Source organism: Epinephelus fuscoguttatus, linkage group LG15 (genome assembly GCF_011397635.1).
Source record: "Epinephelus fuscoguttatus linkage group LG15, E.fuscoguttatus.final_Chr_v1".
In the NCBI taxonomy this organism is placed as follows: Eukaryota; Metazoa; Chordata; class Actinopteri; order Perciformes; family Serranidae; genus Epinephelus; species Epinephelus fuscoguttatus.
Genome location: NC_064766.1, coordinates 19,932,022 through 19,956,306, shown reverse-complemented (window position 1 = coordinate 19,956,306; position 24,285 = coordinate 19,932,022). Strand labels below are relative to the sequence as shown.

Sequence of the window (24,285 nt, the reverse complement as noted above, 5' to 3'; positions counted from 1 at the left end):
ATGCAGGTTCAATAGTAGTGGTTTTAATGTCTGTATTTTGTTCTATGCAGATGGTTACAGCCCTGAACATGGTGTCACCTTTGAAACAACCATCATTGACAAATTCGAAGTGGCCTTTGGCCGTGAAGGCGAGACACTGAGTCTGGGCTGCACTGTCATCATTTATCCCACTGTGAAAAATTACCAGCCAGAAGTTGTGTGGTACAGAAATGGTAAGTAGCAAAATACAAAGAAAATAGGTTGTCAGATTCCTTTACAGCCACTGGGGGCGGCAGTAGCTCAGTCCATAGGGACTTGGGTTGGGAACCGGAGGGTCACCTGCTCGAGTCCCCGTCCGGACCAAAATATGGCGCGTGGACTGGTGGCTGGAGAGGTGCCAGTTCACCTCCTGGGCACCGCCGAGGTGCCCTTGAGCAAGGCACCGACCCCCCCAACCGCTCGGGGCCCCTCACCAAGGGCAGCCCCCTCATTCTGACATCTCTCCAATTTGTGCATGTATAGGTCCTGTTTGTGCATGTGTGTGTCTTTCGGACTTGTGTGTAATTGACAAGCAAGAGTGAAAACATTGAATTTCCCCTCAGGGGGATTAATAAAGTAAATAAACTTAAACTTAAACTTTCTAAGCAGTACATGTATCTAGTTACATGTCTTCTGTGTTTGACCTCTCCCATCAGCTGTCCCCTTGAAGCCCTCCAAATGGGTGCACACCCACTGGTCTGGGGATCGTGCCACACTCACACTTGTTCACCTCAACAAGGAAGATGAGGGCATGTACACCCTGCGCGTCAACACCAAATCTGGCTTTGACTCCTACTCTGCTTATGTGTTTGTCAGAGGTAAGGTGCCCTGATGGATATTTTCCCTGAAGCTGATTTCATTACAAGTGGAGGGACTGTTGAAGTGCAGCTTTTTAGTTTTGTATTACATTGAAAATGAATGTGCTAAATCGTACAGTCTTGAACAACAGGGTTATATGCAGTAAAGCAGCACATTCCAGATGACCTCACACACTGACATGTTCGGGAGCCATTCAGTTCTGCTGTGTCTTTAAGTGACACAACGCTCTCACTGAGGTGTTTGGTTTCCTCTGAGGAATGTTGCCTCTATATCTGTCTGCATGTCAGAAAAGTCGGCACAGAGAGTGTGATCTGAAATAACAATCAGCAGGTGTGTGCCTAAGAGCGAATCTTCAGAATCCAGTTTAATGTTACCAAGATAAAACCTAATCTACCACAGCTACAGTGCTGCCACACATGCTGTACTGTAATGGAGTAAGTAGGTCAGAAAATGGAAACTGAGTATGTAATGGAGATCAGCCTAATTTAGAAACAGCACTGCTCACAAGTGTGCCTGTGCCTTGCTCTGCCAGATGCCGATGTGGAGGTGGAGGGGGTTCCCGTGGCCCCCCTGGATGTGCGCTGTCATGATGCCAACAAGGACTATGTGGTAGTGACCTGGAAGCAGCCAGCGGTGGAGGGCAGCAGCACCATCCTGGGATACTACATCGACAGGTTGGGCAGCTCACTCTGTCTTTTATTACGTGAATTGTTTGCCAAGAAATTATCATTCAGTTTCATCTGTTTATTTTGGCTGTGATACAATCCTACCTACAGGGTATACTGGTCTAAATGATGTTGTTTCTTAAAGGGGAACACCACCTAAATTAATATGTCTCCAACGTGTTATTTTGAAGAGCTAGGAAAGTTCAATCAAAAATCAGGGAAGCAAGTCTCAAACTTGTGATATCATAGGGTGTAAAGTCTAAAGCTTCTCCACAGACTATGAATGGGAGCTGGATTTTTGTTGTCTTTTTAGCTCCAAATGAGCTTTATTATATTGTAGTGTTTGCAGTTCATTGTCTATGGCACCCCATGACATCACACATTTGAGTTTTAGCTCCCTAGTTTTTGAATTTGGGAAAGAGTTGTTCATGTTAACTGTTATTTTTGGACTGTCTTATGGTATGTGTCCACAGAATTTTCACGCTTCCCATTCATTGTCTGCCCAAGCAGACATACAATGCATTCTGGTAGCACTGTGTTGCCTTACAAGAGATGGGACATCCGTTTTTAGTTGAAGCTAAGTCACTTCATGTGAATCAGGGGTGTCTAGCGCGAGTCACCACCTCTGGAAACCTTTAATAACTTTTTAAATAACTCTCGTCGATCTAAAATGAAGACCGATTCAGCAACTTCATGGCGTATTTCTCACCTCAAATGTTTTTAGGAACATGTTTTAGTGAACTGTTTTCATAAGAGACAGTTTCCCAAAGAGGCAATGGGAGCAGGCAGCCAACGAGCCTACTGGCACACCCAGCATGTGTCCAGTGCCAGGAAACAACGCGACCCCTCATGTCGAAAACACCCCTGTGAACATGTACCTTTTAGACCAAACAAAAAACCATGTATGAATTTTGAAAATAGGTGTACTTCCCCTTTAACTAATCCTGCAAACTTGTGACACTAGCCTAAATTCCTCTTATATTACCACCAAACTGCCATCTTGACAAATAAACGTCACCTTCCAGATGACTCCCACACACACCTCTACCTGTCCACTGTAGCTGTCAGTCAGTTCCTGTGAATTGCAGTGTTGCATGTGGTGTTAATCCATCTAATATATTTCTGTTTTTCTGTGCAGGTGCGAGGTTGGCACTCACCACTGGGCTCAGTGCAATGACGTCCCAATCAAGTATGCCCGCTTCCCCGTCACAGGACTGGTGGAGGGGCGTTCTTACATCTTTAGGGTGCGGGCCTTGAACAAAGCAGGAGTCAGCCGTCCATCCCGTGTCTCTGATGCCGTGATTGCTATGGATCCGTCTGACAGAGCCCGACTCAGAGGTGAGAGGCACACCTGCTGACGCACTGCAACAAAGCCAACAACTGCACTGTTTTCATGTATTTCTTATATTTTCCCCAACAGCTGGCCCCTCAGCTCCTTGGACTGGGATGATCAAGTTTACAGAGGAAGATCCCACTGGTATGACAGCTTCAAACTCTTATATTGATGGTAGAAGGAAAGAAATACATTAAAGGGGACTATTTTGCTCATTTTCAGGTTCCTACTTACTATTTGATTGTGGGTTTTGTATGAAAACATGATTATATCCCTTGAACTATAGAAAATAGTATTGTCTTGGTGTCAGCATTGATGTTTTTTACATGTTAACCAGCCAAAACGACGTGAGTACACATCACCTAGTTGAAGTGGCTTCCTTCATATCAGTGTTTTCCTCTTGCCTCCTCAGTGGGTGTTGTCCCCGGAGAACCCTCTGATGTTGTGGTTACCGAGGCAACCAAGAGCTACGTGGTGCTTGCGTGGAAGCCCCCAATCCAGAGAGGTCATGAAGGAGTCATGTATTACATTGAGAAGGTGAGGAGAAACGGTAAACACATGATATCAGTGATGAGGAGTTGACACTTCAAAGCACGCATCGCCTTATTTTAAGCCACAGGATAAATATCTTGAGAACAGCTGCTTTAAGAAGCCCCTTGATCATAGTACTACTGATATGTGATGACTATTATGTGAAAGCTTGAGCCCCCTTTTACCTTTCCTTTTATATACTGCACAGTGCTTTCTGCAGCTATACTGACACTCATTAAATTAAACTATCACTGTCTCTTTGTCGACCACCACAGTGTATTTCAGGGACCAACACCTGGCAGAGGGTGAACACTGGCATGCCAGTCAAGTCTCCCCGCTTTGCCCTGTTTGACCTGGCAGAGGGTAGATCCTACAGCTTCCGTGTGCGCTGCTGCAACTCCACCGGTGTGGGCGAGGCCTCTCTGTCCACAGAGGAGATCACGGTTGGAGATAAACTGGGTGAGCCGACAGGACCTGCATTTATATTGTGTATAGGTGTTTTTCCTTTTTTTATCCTAAACCTTTATTTAATCAGGAAAGTCCCACTGAGATTGAGAATTTGTTTGTTAAGGGAGACATGGCCAAGACAGGCATCAATACAAACAGTTACAGATAAAAAACACAAACAGAAAGGGGGATAAAAGAGGAACTAAAAATCAAGCACAGGGAACTGACATTTCAAAAGAAAGGTTTAAAGGAGCTCATTTTGAACCAAGGGATCTGCCTGTAATGCTTTGATTTTGCCACTTCACTGCATGATAAAGACACATATGTAGTATGGGACCAGTCCAAGAGCTGTCTTATACATAAAGGTGTCCTTTCCCATAGTCAGTACACTAGAGCCATATTCACATACTACCAGCTAAATTTTGAACAATGTTTGAGCACTGCTCGGGCGGAGATGGGTGATGTTTTGTTGAGGCGAGGCATTGAACTGCACTGGAAAAGGGTTTGAAATTAGCGCATCCACACAGGTGTCATTTCCATCACTGCCAATCAGAGATGATAAATACCCATAACCACTGCAGGGTCATTTGACCCGGAGGTAAATGCTGGTTGTAGCCTTTCCCTTTAAATACAAAAACCAGATGTTAGTGGGTGTTAGAGGGTTTTTTGTCCAGTGGAAAGGGACAGAACTCACATGGTCAGTCAGAGCTTTACAGTCGGTTATATGGTAAGTTGAGTCAACTATATGAAGACACTAGGCAGAGGTATGCTCACACAGAAGATCACCATAATCCAATACAGGTAAAAAAGTGGTGGTAACAAGTCGCTTTTTTACATCGAAAGAAAAACACAACTTATTTCAAAAATAGAAACCCAGTTTATCCTCAGCTTTTTCACCAGGTACTGCACATGTGACTTAAAAGTGAGGGGGTCATCAATCAAAATACCCAGATTTTAATAAGACTTAACTACCTCTATTTCACCTCCCTCAAGAGTGACCACCTAAGGGATATGTTTTGGCGTATTCCTAGTGTTGGTTATGTTTGGTCTTATCTGCATTAGGAACAAGTTCCAGTTGAAGTAGATTACTTTGGACATAAAAGCACCTTGGCCTGCAAAAATGTTGAAGTACAGTTGTATATACCAGTGTTATCAGCATAAAAATGAAAAGTAGCATCTGACATAAAGTTCACTCAAAGTTCACACGGTCTGAACACTGGTCTCCTGGGAGAAAGTCCTGTGTTTTGTTACCTAACCACCACCACAACCTGCCTGCTTAGAAGGCTGCTTCCTTCTTTACCTCCATCAGCACATTGGTCTTGTGATCACAGCTCTCCCAAATAAGTGGATTATACAAGAATTTCTGGCTCACAATTACGTGTGATATGTACAATTTTTGATGCACAACTTTTTATAGGAAAATGTACGCACAGTGCATGAGAACAGCCTGAATTAGTTTCAAGACTGCTGGTCCTTTTTGTAGTATACTCTTTCTGATCCCAATCCATTATATCACCTCTTTGCTCACTGTTAGTCTTACTTCCTATCTTTACTTCCATTGTTTCATACAAACCTCTTTCTTTACAGACCTGCCCTCCGCTCCGGGCACTCCAGTGGCCACCAGGAACACCGACACCTCAGTGGTGGTCCACTGGAGTGCCTCTAAGGAAGTCAGACACTTGGCTGGCTACTATATTGAATATAGCGTGGTGGGCACCGAGGAGTGGATGCCTTGCAACAACAAACCTGTCAAGCAGACCAGGTAGGTACAGTTAAAGATAGCTCTGGTTTCATGAATTCAGAAGTTGTTCAGTGATTAAAAAGATGAAGTGATTGCAGAAGTACACTCCCATAATTTACTCATGGTTGTCATCAAAATGGAATTTTATGCAACATTTATTGTTGCTGCTCTGGTGGCTGAAATATATAATGTTATTCTGACTCGCATTATCTTTTTTTTTTATCACTAGTGGAAATGGGCTTCCATACTTAGCTAAGCTACTATAGCTATCAGTATTCAGAAGAACAAATTTTAAAGCTTTCGCTATTCTTACTCCTACTGTTGATGAAATTGAAGTGTAATGATAATGTATGACCCTTTACTCCTGTTTCCAGGTTTGTGTGCCACGGCCTGATCACCGGGACAAACTGCGTGTTCAGGGTCAAGGCAGTCAATGCTGCTGGATACAGCCAGAGCTCCCCCGTCTCTGATCCCGTGATTGTACAGGCTGCCATATGTGAGTGTCCTCACAACTCATCTCCATTATTCACTTTGCCTGTAGCGTCCAAGCCATACTTTCCTTCTGCTCCATCCTCCCAGCTATTTTTAAACATTTATTTATCCAGGGAATGATCGCTGAGAATGTACGCTGGTATTTTTTTCAGAATTCAACACATGCACACACATGACCTGCAGCCCTCCACTGAGATCCCTCTCACTCATCTTTGTTCATGAACCATGTTAACTTTCATCACTTTTTCCTTTTCCTAACCAAAAATCTGTTATTATTACTCTCACTTACTGCATGAATAGTTTCTAAGATTTTTTCTGATACAGTTGGCAACCAAATTATATTCTTTTTCCTTTATAACTTGAGTTTCATGAATGCAGGCGGCACGTTTATACTGCCTGTTGACATATTTGCATGCCCCTGCCTGACATACTCATCTCTAACACTGGATTTCATCATTTTTGCCATTTCCCATTCCTTCATCTATTACTGACAAGGTTAAAATAACAAAGTAGATAATGTTTTACAATGCTTTTGCTGTTTTGCAGGTATTAATTTAAGTATAAATTTGTTTTTGCTTGCCAGGGTGAAAGCTAAAACATTGTGTTTTTAGAGAGCATGAACCTTATGAGATTCTCGCCTGGCTTTGGGAGATTTCGGTAGCGTGAAAGTTACCCTGCTTCTGGCCTTGAGTGTAAGTACTTTATATATTACAATGACCCTAAAAGTGTGTTGCTTGTTTGTCTAAAGCATGTAGCATGTTTAAATTTAGCACTTGTTATCGCTGTGGTAGCTTAACACCAATGACAACTAAGATCTATGTTATATTTGCCTAATGCCAGGCCATCTGTATGAGGTTATGTTTTCAAATTACCATTATTAAATGTATAGCTACAGTGCAGGCATTGTTGGTTACTGTTTGTACATGTTAAATGTTTAAACTTGGCCCCTCCTCCCAACTCTCCTATGTACACTGCAAGCTTGTGTACTATTGTGGAAACATTACATTTATCGCAGGCACCTACCTGTCCAACAGAAAACAATCCAACTCGCCATTGCTCGCCATCCTTTCCTTCAGTGCTCTTCAGCGAAAGCGCTGTGTCCACCTTCCCTCGAAGCGTGCTGCTTATGGTCTGGCACCTTGGGTCCTTTTCATTATGCTACGGTGTCTCCTCGCCTCTCTTACTCATGTCTCTTCCTCGTATCTCAGTTCCTTGTAGCAAGGATATGAAAGAGAAATGCAAGGAAGAGATGAAAGGATGGAGTAGGCAAAGCTGCCAATAAGATATCCTTGATTCCGTAGCGTCAGTCTTAGGCCGGGAGCTAGGTCCAGCCCTCATGATGTTTTCTGCTACCTTTTGTTATTTTTATTTCCTGTTTGCCTCCCACCCAACTCGGGCCGTTTTGTCTCAGGGGACCCAAAACTCCTTTTTTGTGACATGTTTCTGGTGAAATGATATAAATGCGAATATTATTTTCTAAATGCTGTGAGGCATTCTGTACATCTCTATCATGGAACCTTGGGGAACTCAATACAGTGGACTCCCCGGGAAGCTAGGTTTGTCTGATTTGAGGTATAGTGACATATTTAGGCCAAAGCAAGTGTAATTTTCAAGATCAACTTGGGCTCAAATTGAAGCTTATCAACTTGGAAAGTTTTCTATGTACAAGCGAAGCAGTGATAAAAAATATTCATTTTTGAACGGTCAGTAATTTTTTGGGGGGATATTGTGTGTTATATTTTGAAAAAGAATGGCAGAAAGCCCCAGAATCTTATTTTTCTTCCATCCCCTTTGTGTCAGGATACTCCTTGCCAAATTTGATACTTGTATGACTATTAATGCCATCGTAGTGCCCTAATATTTGCATTTGCATCATTTCGCCAGAAACATGTCCCAAAAAGGGGATTTCAGGCCCTCTGAGACCAAACGGCCCCGAGTTAGGGGTGCTCGTCATCAATTACAATAGTCCAAGGCATAGGCTAACAGGAAATAATACTGAAAAAAAAGTGTAGCAGAAAACGTCATGAGGGCTGGATTTTAAGCAAAGTCAGTAACTGTGCCACATGGAGGTGTGGCATTTACACGTCACGCCACTTGATAAAAGACTACATAATATGCACCTGTGTTTCCTCACTCCAACCTCCCCCATATGCCTCCTCTCTGATGGCAGAGGGGGAAAGATTTCTCTGTCATAGGAGGAGAGAGGATGCAACTAACCATAAGTCAGCATAATGAAAAGCACCCCTGGTCACTACCTTTTTATAAAGTCCCGACCTCACCTACACACTGAGGCTATACGGCCAGAAACATCCCAAACACAGCAAAATAAGAAGAAAAGAATCAAATACAGGCACAGGACAGGCTCTCTACAGATAAATAGACCACCACAAACCTCTCGTGGTTCATAAGTGATGATTGAGGGATTACTTTTGTACGAGTCTGTACTTTTTTTTTTTTTTTTTTTAGAAAAATCCTGCGTAGTATGCCTTTTAAAGGAAATACAAACATATAGGGTCTGAATATCTCAAAAGCATCCTCTTTAAGACACTTTTTCTTTTACAATAAAAGTTGACATCTTTACTTTCTCCGCAGCCGTCCCTGGAAAGCCCACTGGTGTGACCCTGGTGGAGGCTGTGAAGGACTACATGGTGCTGGCCTGGACTGAGCCTGCTAACAATGGAGGAGCTGATATCAGGGGATATTTTATAGACTACAGGACTGTGAAGGGAGGCGTTGTTGGGAAATGGCATGAAATGAACCACAAGGCATTGACTTCTACCTCCTATAAAGTAAGTCATTTTATTTCAAGCACCCATGGGTACATTTCTAATGAAATAGCTTTGGCTTTTTGTCAAGACAGCGGGCAGTTTGACCTTTAATGTCATGAAGCTCAAATGAGTTTATCTGCTTGGTAATTACTACAATTGAACTGCTATATAATTTTATGTTTGTTGCCCTGAAACAGGGTTTTTTAATCATTTCTCACTATCTGCATTTGTGTCTTTTAGGCTGAGAACCTGAAGGAGAACGTCTTCTACCAGTTCCAAGTGCGTGCTATAAACATGGCCGGTGTGAGTAAAGCCTCTCTGCCTAGTTCAACTCTGGAGTGCAAGGAGTGGACCATCACTGTGCCAGGTATGAAAGACACTGTGTTTACCAAAACAGAATAAAGGCAAAGAAATTGTATTGGTAGATATTAGAGAGGAAACAATGAGCTGATTGATTGAGTAGGAGATCAAAAGAAAACTGATTGGCAGGTAGTGATGATCAGTTAATCATTACAGCTATTTTGTTAAGTAAAATAGCCGAACATTATCTGGTTCTAGCTTTTCAATTGTTAGATTGTTAATCTTTTCCTTGTCTTTTGTGATAGCAAACCGAATACTTTGGTCTTTGGACCATTGGTCAAACAAAACAAACATTTTGAAGACATAACCTTGGGCTTCATAGAATCTTGATATGTAATTTTATCCTTTAAAGGATATTTTATATACCAAATGATTAATCCAGAGAATAATCATTTAATTAAACAATGATTAACATTTAGACTAGTCGTTCTCAACCAGGTCCGCGTACTCTTGGACGTCCCTGGATCTCTGGTTGAAAGCCACTGGTTTCAGGGGCTCCCAAGAAAAATTAGGAATAGTTTATTTTCACTGTTTGATTAAGAAGTAAGTCAAATATAAGAAAGATTTACAAGACTGACTACTCTGATCAGAGGTTTCACCTTCTCCACAATTATCACCTCAATTGTAGCTGCATCTGACGACCACAGTCTTTTAAAGCGCAGGTCCCTGAAGTGAAGTCTTATCAGATGGGGTGTGTTAACTAATATGTATTGGTTTAGGGGTCCTTGACATGAGAACGGTCAAGAACTGCTGATTTAAACAATAGTCAGCTAGCTCAATTTATTACACAGCTTTACTGTATACCTGATTCTGATTGCATCACACCCGGTCTGTTATTTCTGAATAATTCTTAATAAGAGACACGCAGCTGAAGCAATAAAATAATTTTTAAATCAATAACATCATTTTTAAGTCAATATTTTGTATCAAAATATGAATTTCTTTAGTAAGTAGACGTGTAGTAAGTAAAAAACATGTACAACAAGGGGGTCCTTGCAAAAATAAAGCCCTTTAGGGTGATTTAAAACCCCTTGTGAATCACCCTGTTGTTTATTTGGCAGTGGGCCTGTTGCATGAAAGACACTTTGACTTGTCACAGTAGGAAAAGCACAGGAGTAAAGAAATTAATAATGGCTAAATTCCATTTCGCTGCTTTGATATCAGGTTTCTGATGTCATGAATGCTGGCTCACTGTCACTCTCACTGACGCACCTGAATAAAACAAAGCCATCATTAGTGTTGCTGTTGCAAATCTATTTCAAATTAATTTTTGTTTTTGTTTTGACCAGTTACAGTTTGTGTGAGAGTTATCTTTGTTTATGCCCCAAGGTCCTCCTGTTGGTCTGCATGTGCTGGAGGTCCGTGACACCTCCGCCGTGATCCTGTGGGAGCCACCTGTATTCAGTGGCCGCACTCCTGTCAACGGCTACTACCTGGACCTCAAGGAGGCCTCTGCCGGAGACGCAGGCTGGAAGGCTGCTCATGAGAAGGTCAACAGGATGAAATACATGAAGGTAAGAAAGGCTGAATCGTTTTGAAGCGTAGTTATTCTGTAACTGATACCTGATGGTCAAGGCGGAGCTGGAACAGCATGTCCTTCCCTCATGTTTCTTCACATGATATAATGACGGCAGAGTTCTCCTAACTAGCTCTCCCCTCGACTTCTTGTGTGGTGATTCAGGTGACGGGGCTGAAGGCTGGTACATCCTACGTCTTCCGCGTGCGTGCACAAAATCTTGCTGGAGTTGGAAAGGCCTCAGCAGCCTTAGGTCCAATCCTGGCCCAAACTCGCCCTGGTGAGTGTGATTGTTATGTAACTCACACATTCAGTTGCATGGTGTTCCTACGCAGGTCTCCAAAGTCTGGAAAGTAGTGAAAATGGCTATTTCTCTGTATTGATGTATGACTTTACTTTTTATATCTCTCTAAAATAACTGTCATGTCTTATATTTGATTATTTGCTACTGTAATGACTGTAATTGTGAGTGTAACAGCTAAAATCTTTAATGCTAGTGATGCACACACACTGTAACCACTTAATGTCCTTTCCTCAGGCACCAAAGATATTTATGTGGATATCGATGATGATGGCGTGATCTCTATGATCTTTGAGTGCTCTGAGATGAAGGAGGGCTCTGAGTTTATTTGGTCCAAGAACTACCAGGCTATCACAGACACCTCTCGTCTGACTATTATCAATGAAGGTGGCAAGTAAGTATCCCGTATGTGCACATGTTTCATGCAACGTCCAGGGACCATATTGACTTTTGCTCTTGCTGCAGGCACGTGTGCAAATGCAAAGTCCCTCCTCTTTCCTCATAGCCTGTCATACACACGTGTCCTCATCTCCAGGTCCAGAGCTATCTTCAACAGCCCCTCTCTGGAGGATCTGGGCACCTTCTCCTGTGTGGTCACCAACACTGACGGCGTCTCCTCCAGCTACACGCTCACCGAGGAAGGTGAGTCAGCCCACAGACAGTCTTGGCATCTCTGCTCCTGTGCGTCGGAAACTTGAGTCGCTTGTTATTTGTTTGGGTGACGTCAGTGTGAAAGGTGTGAGGAGGGCTCGAAGGACTGTGTATACACCCCGCTCTGTTATCCCATTTCAACAGCTGCATCAAACTGACCTCTGTTACACTCTGGTGTATGTCTGTGTGTGTTTGTCTGGAAAGATGTCTCAAAGTATTTTGTGTGTGTCTGTCAAGGTTGTACTTGACTTGAGTAATTTTGTCAGTGTTAAAGGGTGACTAACCTGGACCCCTTTTTCCCATGGTATTGTGTCTAAGTGACTAATGGGAACAACAATTTCTGACATTGGTCCAGGGCATACAGGCTGCAATGTAACTGCTCTTAGCAGCTGCGCACAATTATTGTACGTTCACTAGAAGTGCTTGTCTTTGCCATTAACAGACTCAGATTAAAATTGTGTCTGACAACATTATGGAAAGGATCCCTTCAAGGATAAATCTTATTATGAAGTCTAAGATCCCTTTTGTTTGAGCAGAAACAGCCCGGAATTCGCTATAGCCAAATCCACCAGATTCCATTTAAATAAACAGTAATTTTAGCGCATACAGAGCTAGCATATCTTCACATCTAACTGGGTGAATTCACCCATTAACCACTGGAACAATGGAAAGATGAACCAAGATGGGTTTTGTCAGTTTTATTTTGTTTCTGTTGACTTTCAGTTAAGTGTGTTTAAATACTATAAACATACTGTTTATTTCTGGTTAAACAAAAAGGATCTTTCTCTTTAACACAAATATTTATCACTGTAGGGATCCTTTCAATAATGTTTGTCAGATGCTTATAAAAACAATCTGAGCCTGTCAGTGGCGAAAACAGTAACTTTCAGTGGATGTCAAATTACGATGCAAACATGCCCCGAGTGGTGAGATTGCAGCCTGTATCATGGCTGCCAGCTGCAGCTCTCTTACTGAATACAGGACCAGTTTCAGAAAATTATGTTCCCATTAGTCACTTAGACACAAAAACATGGGAAAACAGGGTCCACGTTGAAACTGGCCAAAGTTACCCTTTAATAATTTGCTTTTTTTAAACTGTCGGAGAGAAAAAATCAGTAAGACTAGTAGTCGTTGGTGAAGGGTTTTGACATTCACTCATTTTGCTGCTGTTGTTGTTGTTTTTTGACAGGTCTCAAGCGTCTTCTGGACCTCAGCCATGAACACAAGTTCCCTGGTGAATATCTGACCACATCACAGATACTGCTCGCTCATGAAGACCAAGTACAGATACTTTTTTAGATGTAGTATGGGAATTAGAATAACCATCACTTTACTCAGCGTAGACTCTCTAGAAACACAGGTTGTTCTGTAAATTGCAATACGTAGCCGTATTGATTAATGTATAGTGGGCACTACAACAGCTTTCAATAATGTGGCTCTCTCCAGTTATTCCCTTCAAGAATGAAATGGCCATGGAGTTGCTTGAGAAGGGTCGCGTGCGATTCTGGACTCAGGTGGAGAAATGCACCTCCGCCTGCAAAGTGGAGTATGTCTTTAACGATGCCATCATTACTCATGGACAGGTAGGAGTCATGACTTCTTGTCATGTGTTTTTTAAATTTCATTTAAGTTTTATTTAACCAGGAAAAGCCTCACTCAGATTAAAGACCTCCTTACAAGAATGTCTGGGCCAAGACAGGGAGCAGCGCATTGAATAAAGTTTCAAACATACAGCATGTAACAGTTACAGCCAATCAAAATTTCAGATCAGTGTGAGGATACCAAACACAAGACTAAGGGCATTGTTTCCTGGTTCACATCGGGGCAAATAGCTCAGTCAAAGCATCTAATGCCTGATGTACTTTCCTTCAACTCCTTGAATCTATTTTTGAAAACACTTTTAGAGACCGAATCCCCTGCACTGGTGATACTCAACTATCTGTCCCATGATAGTATGCCAACCATGGCATGATGGTTTATTAACTGGCCCCTGGCAGAGTTGTAAACTAAATTATTTTTATTATTATAACTATTATATTAATTATTAACTAAATATTATCAAAGTATGGTCGAGTACAATATCCAAATCACAGGAGCTGTAACTTTTTGATAAAGGTAAAATGTGTCACTGTATACCTTATATAAATGAAGCACTGTGGTGCTACAGAGATGCCCTGGCCTATAAATTATATTCCAGATGTAAGAGAACATTCTTGTTTTGTACAGACCCCAGCTAAAATCAGCATCGCAGTCATCATTTTTATTTTTTATTCAGTAAAAATAAATGCAAAAATCAGCATTACCACTAAAATCGTGACTCACAATCTCTGTATCTGTCCAAATAATTGTCCAAAGATTTAATTTTTGCATAATGTGCCAAAAAAAGTCCTTGGCCTCTCCACTTTTTACAAAATTGGCCCCAGGGCAAAGTATTCCAGTATCCCTGCCCTAAATCAGTTTGCAACAAATTCTAAGCTGCATGAGCAGCATACCTAAACACCCTTTTAACTACTTTAAGACAAACATTGAGTACAGATAGCAAGAGATAGTCTTGCAAATATGTCACAGGGGGGATATGGTAGCTTCCAGCAATTTTCAGATGGATAAATTTACATAGATATGAGGGAAGCAAGTTAAAAATTGCCTCATAATTAAGGCCATGCCGGTGATTAAGTGTAGAGATGCAGGCCAACCAAAACCTAGCACACAGGGAGCAATGGTGAGTGAGGGCCTGTAGACTTGTAATGAACCTCCATACAGAATCTAAGCAGTGAAGGCATTTAGAAGATGTATGCATATATACAACATCAGCACCACTTCTACTTTGGATTATCTTCCAAAAACTGATCTTGTCAGGGGGGCTTTATGTATATTTTTGCTTCCAGAAATACACAATGAGCTTCAACCAATCCACCGGCATCATTGAAATGTTCATGGACTCTCTGGAGGTCACTGATGAGGGAACGTTCACCTTTAACCTGGTGGATGGCAAGGCTAAGGGTACAACCAGTCTGGTGCTCATTGGAGATGGTAAGACCTCGAATGAAGTTTTCACTTCCATACTGATGTGCAGACTAATAAATTACTTTTGAAGGCTAAACTCTTGAAGCCACGTGTGCTGGGTGTGTTGCATTTGCTGCAGTTAAAGTGTGCGTCCATTGAGGGGCAGCAGAAGACTACCTTTCTTTACTCTCATGTCTGTGAGCTGATTTTCTGATGCACTTTTTCCTCTCCAGAGTTCAGGGAGCTTCAGAAGAAATCTGAATTTGAGAGGGCAGAATGGGTCAGGAAACAAGGTCAGAGATCTTACTTTTTCATTACATAAGTTAAACACTAATTCACACAAGTATGTTTCAATTGCCTTTTTTTACTGACTATCCACAGGTCCTCACTTTGTCGAGTACCTCAGCTTTGCTGTTACTCAAGAGTGTGATGTGCTGTTGAAATGCAAGGTGAGAAAAGGACTGAAAAATGTTTATTGCTGTTTTGCTGCTAGGTGACCCAACTTAATCCCATCTCTTTTCTTTCCCTCCACAGATAGGAAATGTCAAACCAGAGACCGAGATCACCTGGTCTAAGGACAGCATTGAGATTGCCGAGAGTGATGATGCCGCTAAGAAAATTGAGAGGAAGGACAGCGAGCTGACCTTTAATATTGGAAAGGTCAGCCCATTAGACAGAGGCTGTACATTGTGAGGAGTTGTGAGCTTGATGTATGAGCAAAGAGCTAAAAGCGATGCTTCTGATGCAGCCATGCTTCCGTCGTAGACCTAGACAAGATGCTACGCTGCCAACCATCCCTCTCTGACACACAGAATCATAAATGATGGAACACTTTTAAAAATATTCACGTCCTATTCAGTCCTGCTGGAGTGCTGCTGGAGTCAGCAGCACGTCAGCATGTCGCACTTGGGAATCAGAATAGACGTATTGGGTACATCTGAGTCTCTATTTTTGGAGCTTTTACTTTTGTTACTGTGGTGTTGTATGTTTTGATGTTATAGATTTATAGGTTGTGCTCTTCAACATTTATGCCCATATAGCACAAATACAGTTTATGGTTTATCTGTGTGATACACTTCATTTCTAACAATGTTTTCAATTTAACTCCACTGGCCAATTTACTCCTACATTTTAAAACTGGAAAGCTGATTTTTTAGGATATTAAAGGGAGACTTCACTCCCCCAGATAACCATTTGTTTATCAGTTACTTACCCCGTGTTATGTTGAATTTGTGTAGAAAAAATTTCTGTATGCCTCCACTGTAAAGAATCCAGTAATGGAGAAAATGTGTAATGAATTGAAGTCATAGGGGTCCACTGAATGAGACTTGGATTATACTCCACATTTGGAAATAGTTTTGCTGTTGTTTAATGCAGATCAATTTTTCCTTAGCTCATCTATATTTTCTCCATTTTGAATTCTTTGTTCACTGTGGAGGCATAAGGGAACAATTTTTTTTCATAAATTCAACCTAACACAGGCTTGAATTAATATACACGTGGTACCATATTCACAAAGCGTCTTCGTACAGAGAGTTGCTCCTAGTGATGAAGTTCTAAGAAAATTCTTAGAAATGTGACGTTTTCCTAGAATTTCCCAATAAAGTTAAAGCTAGATCCTTGTAAAGATACAAGTTATTCACAGACCTTAAAAGAGCTCCTAAGGTGAAAAACTGTTAGTAGGGAGGAGGAGTTTTAAGAGGCGTAGAGTTTCTTAAACAGAGGAGAAAATGGTGGAAACACAAAAAGTTCAGAGAAATATTCTCCAAATGCTGCTGCTGATGTAATCCTACAGATTAGATCGTGCAGGGATAATATGTGTGGTTGATGTCATTAGGGAAAGACACACATTTCCAATCTATCGTTTAACACCAGAAATCAATCAATCACAACCTAAGATATTTGGAAATCTGGAGAAATGCAACAGTGCAGCAGTGATGACTTGTGTCTGTCTCAACCTTCCATCAGCAGTGGTCACACTAACAATGACAACACTTTCACAGTTAGCAGTTTATTTCATTCCCACTGGGTGTCCATACCTTGCAGGCTCACAAAAGGGTGTGTCTGTGACAACCAATCACATCTGTTAAAAGAATGCCACATACCTACCAACAGAGTCAACCACACCGCCTCACTAAGGTCAAAGTTTCTGTCCCTTCCTGGCTCAGATTTGCTCTGAGAACTTTCCTAAATCATTCCTAAGCTAGGACTCCTTACTAAAAGTTTTTACGCTAAGTTAGGAGCTCTCTGAGAGTGATCTCAGAATGTTTGTGAATATGGCCCATGGTCATTTGAGGGTGAAGTATCCCTTTAATGTGGTATGTCAGTCAGTGTCTGTGCCAGTGAAGTTATATTGATGTTTCAAGGTATCTGTACATTGAAACTGTATATCCATTACTCCTAAAGAGAGGGTTGGTGTCATTGCTTGAGCTCAGGAGAGGCGGCCTGTCTATCGCCACTCCTGTTAGTCGCACTTGCATTAACTGGCTTATCTGTCTAATTCACAGTGGGTTATTAAGCAGGAGAAACCAAATGAAAAAGAAAGAAAAAAGCCAACTGCCGTGGATGACCCCCCGCCGCCAAGACCCAAAGTCTGGACATTATCTTTGCTGCCATAAGTTCATGCCTGTCATTTCCCCATGTGTCCTCCTCATCTTACCTTTTTCATGTTTTCCTTTTAATGCCTGCACAGCAGGAGAAAGGCTTGCCTTTTCTGCTTATAGTTAGTCTCTGTCTGGCTGTTCTGCCGTCTGTTGTCTGTCCCAAGAATTATTCTGTATTCCCCCCTGTTTGATTTAGAAGGGTAAATCTCCTGGCTCAAGGATACTAAACATACTTTTACTTCAAACTCTAGATTTCCAAGTCGGATATAGGTGTTTACGATGTCTACCTGACTGATGACAGAGGCAGAGACAAGAGCACCTTCAATCTGACGGATGCAGGTAAAGTCATGAATCTGTGAGTGAAAAAGGTAAAATCTGTGCTGTCAGCCTCACAAATAAAAAAAAAAGCGATTAATTGCTGTTCCTAATCCTTTTATTTCCCAGGATACCAGGCTGTAATGAATGAGCTGTTCAGGGTTATTGGTGAGTCATTAAACTTCACACTAAGCAGCAATGAAGCACCACACTAAAGAAAATCACATTAAGAAGCAGAATGTGCAGTATTTTTCCACTCCATGAATTATTAACAGCTATAGACTGACATTTTATGCAGTTTTATGTACGATAAATCCATATTGTTGTCATGGGAAGTAGATATACGCCTGCTTTTTATTGTTTTCCCTCCAGCCAACTCCTCCTCTGAAATCAGTGTCATGAGTACTGAACATGGCATCATCCTCTACTCCATGGTCACATATGGCCACGAGGATCTGCGTGTCGGTTGGCTCCACAAGTATGTAAAATCACCCTTATTCACTTATCATCCTTTTTTAAATCTCCTGTCTGCCATACACATGTGCACTTGTCATGAAATATTCTGGTACGAACCAATACAAAGACAACCATCTTAAACTCTGTAGCTTAATGCAAATGCTGAATTTGTGTGTGGTGTCCATGATATGTATAGTAAAATATACCAGTATCTACACTATGTAAACTAATCTGTCCAGTATTATTAAATATTTGTTTTACTTTACTGTATTTGTTTCTTTATCAGGGACAGCACACATTAATATGATGTAAATTAAGGTTAATTTTCACCTGCTGTCTCTGGGTAGGTTGATGTCATACATTAAAACATGACACACATACAGTAGACTAAGCCACATCAAACCACATATGCAGTAGAGCAGGGGTTTTCAATGTTTTTCAGGCCAAGGACCCCTTTACTGAATAAAAGACGGAGCAGGGACCCGCTACTACATACACTGATTTGCACTGGAGATAATTCTCTAAATATTTTTTGGTCTTCTCTTGCATTTACTTGTAGCTGCTAAGTCAGCAGCAGCTGTAGCATTGCTAGGTGCATCAGCCTCACACTCGCTGGTGGTATCTGAGGTGGCCAGTGTGTCAGAGTCTCTTGCACAAAAAATGACAGACTGATTTGTTGTGGCTCACAGGAATGTCTGTACACTTGGAATAATGATGGCGCTAATTGGCCAATATGTTTCAATAACATGTAACAGTTCGCTAACTATTTCACTTTGCTGTTGTGGTTAGGTGCGGTACAATGCCACGCAGGGGTTTAGTGTTGGCTAGCTCACATGATTGCACAAGGATTCATGGGTAACAGTTAGCTTATCATCAATGTTGTGTTGTTAAAATATTTTTTGGGCAGGGCACCCTGTGGCGAGTGGGTGGAGAGGGTGCCCCATGCACAAAGGCTGTGCCCTTGCTGCAGCGCCCCCGCATGTCCTAAAAACATAATATAATATAGCCCCCAAAAAATAATCTTTGAAATTTTTTTTTCAATAGATATCAAATTAAAAATATATACATTTCAATAAATATAAATTTCGATACCTTTGCTACTTGTATGTTTGATTTTAAGACACATTTTAATTTGGAAAAAACACTTAAATTAAAACTTAAAATAGATTATCAGACATTAATTCGGCAGCTCCCTTGCGGTAACTCTGAGAACCCCTAAACAGTCACAGACCCCCTGTTGAAGACCAGGGAGGATACAGCATGAATGAAAAGAAAACTTAGTGAAACCTATTACATAACCTGCACACACAACCACAAATAACAATCAGAACTTTACAACAGACAAAAGTAAACATCACAAAGGACTAACCAAACATATCCTTACAAGCAATTCCTAAGGACGCCTTAAGCACAAAATATATCACAAATACCATGTTGGCCAATTTGTCAGCTTTCTAGAAAAGGTAACAGGCTGTTAAGTCTCTCTCAAATCAATTGGTAGTGTTTTTTTAGCCATTTGTTATTCCATGCTTGGAAAGAAAAGCTTTTTTGTCAGAGATGTTCAAATATCACATGTATACGATCTCAATAAGCTTTAGGATGGTGTTTCACCTGTGTCCAATTAGCAAAGCTGTATGAAATATGAGGGTGAAGTGCTGCATCTATAAGTATTTTTTTCCGCTTTCATTGTGAAATAGCTTCGAAAACTAACATTGCGGTGTAAGAAAGTGTCTGAATTGGACTGTTTCGACTATAATTTACACTCTCAGCTCTCCCGCATAATCTCCTGATGAATTATATGAGAACAATCTACAGATGGGGACAAAATCTCACCAGCTGCACAGGTCACACGTGTCGGAGCTCTCATTTTGGTTTAATACTGTCTGGAACAATTGTGCTAATTATAACCGCCAGCTGCATTGACTGCTTTTCTGTCTAAATCTTGCTTTTCAGTGTACTTGCTACTTTCAGTAAACAGTTGCATTAATTGATCTTTGTGTTGCCCGTTCCTCCATTAGAGATGGGAAGATTGCCGCCTCAGAGAGAGTTAAGTCTGGACTCACAGGAGAGCAGATTTGGCTTAAGATCAATGAGCCCACAGAGAAGGACAAGGGCAAATACACCATGGACATCTTTGATGGCAAGGACGGTGTGAAGAGAGTCTTTGATCTGTCTGGCAAGGGTAAGTGAAACTTTAAAAGTCAAACAAAGGAGATACTTAAGATTTGTAAAGAAGTCCCATTAACTTTGGCTACTGTTTATGCAATTATTAATAATAATGTTTTGTTTTGTTCCTGGTGCAGCATGGGAAGAGGCATTTGAAGAATTCCAAAGGCTCAAGTAAGCAAACAAACTCATCTGACTCGATCCTTCTGTTGTGTGATTTTGATTTGAAGAGGATGTTTGCACAAATGCTATGTCATCACAAACTTAAAATAGACTCCATGTACTTTGTGAGACCTTTCAGAAGCACTCAAAATACATTTCCTGGAATTGTATAGCTCAGGACAAAAATGTTGGCAATCGCTCTGCCTGTGATACCATTTTAAGATGCTTCTGACAATGTCTGCCTTCCTTCCTTCTGTAGGGCGGCAGCAATCGCAGAGAGAAGTAAGTGGTTACTTATTCTTTTGTTTCTCCCATGAGACGTCACTCTATGACATGATGTAACATTTTCCAGGACCCAGAGGCTATTTTAGTTTTAACACAATCTTATACTTGGGTTCAGCAGAATCGACATACATACATGAGTGTGTAGGTCATCACAATATCAAGATCTCATTCATTCGTGGAAAATGGTTTTCCAGGGGATTAAATGGCTATATTTCTTTAAAGTTAAAGTTAAGTTTAAAACATCGTGATATGTTTTATGAAGGATGGTTCACTCACCAGTTTGAGTGACAGTGTTAAAGGGACAGTTCACCCCCAAATCAAAAATTCATATTTTTCCTCTTACATGCAGTGCTATTTGTAAATTTAGATTGTTTTGGTGTGAGTTGCAGAGTTGTGGTAGTTGATGAGATGGGTGCACAACAAGGAAGATGGGTAGGTTAGTAAGGAGGAAGTGGGTATACTCCTATGGTTTTTTGAGTGATAGAGGGATTAGAGCTTAGATTCTCTGCCCACCATTATCCTTGGGCTCAGACGGGTCGGGCTCCTCATAATAGACCTAGGCTATAAGTAGTTGGGTAAGTAGTGAGTTGTCGACGGTGACAACGTGTGTCGGTTTCGTCGAGTGTACCAAGTGCAGCACGATGCTGGTATATGACAGCAAAAAGACAGGGACCTCGACAGTTAACAGGCACATGACGAAAGACTGCCATGGAAAGAAAGACGAGAGTCAACCTTCAATTTCGATTTTTTTCAATTTCACGTTCGTATCCTTAAAAAAAAATGTCGGGTTTAAACTGGGCTCGGGCTCATAATTACAGTTAAAGGGACAGGCCAGGCCAGGCTGGGCCGGGCTCAGACAGAATATGCATGGGCTTGGGTGGGGTCGGCTGGATTTTTTGGGCCCGATCTAAGCTCTAAGATGGCAATACTATGAACAACCAGAAAAAGAGGTGAGTATACCCCGTATGCCTGTGAATACCCTCTACTACATCACTCCGAGTGTTGGAGATATCAGCCATAGAGATGTCTGCCTTCTCTTGAATATAATGGTACAAGATGGTACTCCACTTGTGGTGCTCAAAGTGCCAAAAAAAATACATTTGAAAGACTCAGGAGCAATGTCTCTTTCCAGAAATCATGACCTGGTTACTCAAGATAATCCACAGACCTTGTTGTGAGCAGTTTAAGGTAGAAACTACTTTCTTTCTACCGAACTACACCTGCCAACTGTATCACTGCGCAGACGGAAGTGTGCATCTACTGCTAGCTCAAATAGCACCACTGAGATAGCCAATGGTGTAGCTCAGCCAAGGAGGACACCACTGATAGATGCATCTTGTGCTGTCATGAGCACGAACCTCTTGGCCATGTTTAGATGCACACTTCCTTCTGCATGGTGATACGGTTGGTGGGAGTTTGGTGGAAAGAAAATAGTTCCTAGATGCAATTGCTCACACCAAGGTCTGTGGATTATCTTGAGTAACTGGGTCATGATTTCTGGAAAGAGGCATTGCTGTTGAGTTTTTCAAATGTACGTTTTTTTGGCGATTTGAGCTCCACAAACGGAGTGCCATCGAGCTCCACTACATTAAGGAGGAGGTAGAGATCTCTACAACTGATATCTCCAACACTCAGCAACTCACACCAAAACAATTTAGATTGATAAATAGCACCACAGGTAAGAGGGAAAATATGTATTTTTGATTTTGAGGTGAACTGTCCCTTTATGTTGTCACCAGTCACATGGTCCACACAGGTTGACTGACTGATTTCTGACCTTTGCGTCTTGGCTGACTCTTGTATTTCTTGTTTAGATCGTGCTCGTGTTGTTGGAGGCTTGCCAGACGTGGTTGCTATCCAAGAGGGCAAGGTAAATAAATTACATACTCAGTGTGTTCATACACTGCATTAAACTCTGTCTCACCTTCCTCTGTCTTTGTCATTGTTTTATTCATTGCGTCTCTTTCCTCTGAACTTTTTCAATCCATATTCTTATGACACACATCAAACCTGTGCAATCCTCTTATTCTCTTTAGTCCCTGAACCTGACTGGCAATGTCTGGGGCGAGCCTACACCTGAGGTGAGCTGGACGAAGAATGACAAGGAGCTGGTATCTGATGAGCGCTACAAACTCAAGTTCGAGCACGGCAAGTTTGCCAGCATCACAATCGCCACCGTCACCACGACTGACTCTGGCAAGTACGCCCTCCACGTCAAGAACAAGTATGGTGCAGAAGCTGGCGAGTTCACCGTCAGTGTCTACAACCCAGAGGATGAGGAGATGAAAGAGGAGAAGAAATGAAGTAGAAAAGATGAATGACTGGGCCATCTCCAAAGCATTTTACCCCGGCACATGCCGGTGCACCGAGCAGTTTGAATAAATGATTAATACAGCTGCTTCCTCCTGAGTCTTTAATGTGCTGGGCTAAAGAGCTTTGGGCATTGCTCGTTGAGGAAGCAAACAATGAATGTGATACAGAGAGGATAATTGTGTGCCTGTAGTTGCTTGACATGTCTTCTGTCCCTTCTGGCCACTTTCAGCAGTAAATGTTATGTTTAACCAGAGCTGCTATAAATCCTTGTTTCAATAATGAAGGCCAGCCAAAGCAAAACAATTTTCTTATACTAATACAGTATTACACTGGAAAACCTTTGACCTCTGACACCAAGTCATGCCTGAGGTTTATACACTGTAACAAAAATAAAGGAAAAATAATATGTGAACTTCCTACCAGCCATTTGCTTTGTGTTGTCAGACACTAAAAAATGTCTGTTATATCACATGCTCCACTGATTAAAGCTTGGTGTCTATTATTTATAAGCGGCTATTATGTTTGAATTGTACTGTGTACATGTATGTTACGTGCTGTTGTTGTACTGTATGCTAGTGTCAATAGTTACAGCAGTTTGTAGGAGAGGTGGAGCGAGTAAACCCTGAGAGCCTGTGGTAGTGTGAAGAAACACACACGGCAGTTGAAACTGGTTCATTCAAGGTGTCTCATGCAGCGTACAAAGCTGTGTGTAAGTTGCACAGGCATAACTTGAATACTTTTGAAGGTTTTTCAATAGAGCTTGTCTTATGGGCGACTGACACTGTTAGAAATATGTGTTGAAAGTAGGGGGAATGTTGTATTTCAAGTACAATACAAGGAATATGTAGAGAGAGCTGCCCTGCAGCATTTAGTGTGAGGTAGTGTGTCTGTTTTACAAGGTAAATAATAGTCTGTTTTCTCTTCTCAAGGCACTCCTTCTTGTAATAAAGGTGCTTATGCATTAGAGAGGTTTCCCTTTGACTTTACATAATCTCCCACAAATGGGTCATTCAGTGAGAAAAATGCCTTCATTAAATTTGATTTGCAAAAACCTTTAGAGTCTGGGGGATTGATGATGGCCTATTAGACAACAGCTAATGGTGGCATCTGATTTCTGCCTGCTTTTATTGCTGGTGCTGTTCATCATGAGTTGTGTGCAGGGTTGTTAAAGAGGAGCCAAGAGTCCCAAGCATTGCACATTACCTCTCACCCATATATGTGATCCTTTGTGTTATATATGTCGATAAATGTCCTCTAAACTCGGGGCATAGTATTACAAATAAACCTCTAAGTTCCTATACACTGTTGTGAAGCTTTCCTAATGTAACCCTGGCTGACAG

At 41.5% G+C, this 24,285-nt stretch overlaps 1 protein-coding gene across 2 annotated transcripts in view; it reads left to right on the top strand.

Annotated features, from left to right (window-relative positions):
• Window positions 1-23,357, top strand: part of myom1a (myomesin 1a (skelemin)) — a 33,365-nt gene extending 10,008 nt beyond the window's left edge. For both annotated transcript variants that reach the window (XM_049599204.1, XM_049599205.1), the window contains 29 exons: window positions 51-212; window positions 675-836; window positions 1,370-1,511; window positions 2,641-2,840; window positions 2,923-2,979; window positions 3,248-3,372; window positions 3,642-3,825; window positions 5,401-5,575; window positions 5,929-6,050; window positions 8,639-8,835; window positions 9,055-9,181; window positions 10,504-10,688; window positions 10,856-10,970; window positions 11,229-11,385; window positions 11,527-11,633; window positions 12,832-12,876; window positions 13,089-13,225; window positions 14,528-14,672; window positions 14,879-14,938; window positions 15,027-15,094; window positions 15,180-15,305; window positions 17,500-17,587; window positions 17,693-17,731; window positions 17,936-18,041; window positions 20,038-20,201; window positions 20,323-20,359; window positions 20,607-20,629; window positions 22,447-22,502; window positions 22,669-23,357. In XM_049599204.1, the coding sequence (XP_049455161.1) occupies window positions 51-212; window positions 675-836; window positions 1,370-1,511; window positions 2,641-2,840; window positions 2,923-2,979; window positions 3,248-3,372; window positions 3,642-3,825; window positions 5,401-5,575; window positions 5,929-6,050; window positions 8,639-8,835; window positions 9,055-9,181; window positions 10,504-10,688; window positions 10,856-10,970; window positions 11,229-11,385; window positions 11,527-11,633; window positions 12,832-12,876; window positions 13,089-13,225; window positions 14,528-14,672; window positions 14,879-14,938; window positions 15,027-15,094; window positions 15,180-15,305; window positions 17,500-17,587; window positions 17,693-17,731; window positions 17,936-18,041; window positions 20,038-20,201; window positions 20,323-20,359; window positions 20,607-20,629; window positions 22,447-22,502; window positions 22,669-22,935 (3,578 nt within the window). In that variant the 3' untranslated portion in view covers window positions 22,936-23,357. The remainder of the gene's footprint in view (window positions 1-50; window positions 213-674; window positions 837-1,369; window positions 1,512-2,640; window positions 2,841-2,922; window positions 2,980-3,247; window positions 3,373-3,641; window positions 3,826-5,400; window positions 5,576-5,928; window positions 6,051-8,638; window positions 8,836-9,054; window positions 9,182-10,503; window positions 10,689-10,855; window positions 10,971-11,228; window positions 11,386-11,526; window positions 11,634-12,831; window positions 12,877-13,088; window positions 13,226-14,527; window positions 14,673-14,878; window positions 14,939-15,026; window positions 15,095-15,179; window positions 15,306-17,499; window positions 17,588-17,692; window positions 17,732-17,935; window positions 18,042-20,037; window positions 20,202-20,322; window positions 20,360-20,606; window positions 20,630-22,446; window positions 22,503-22,668) is intronic.
• Window positions 23,358-24,285: the final 928 nt, after the last annotated feature.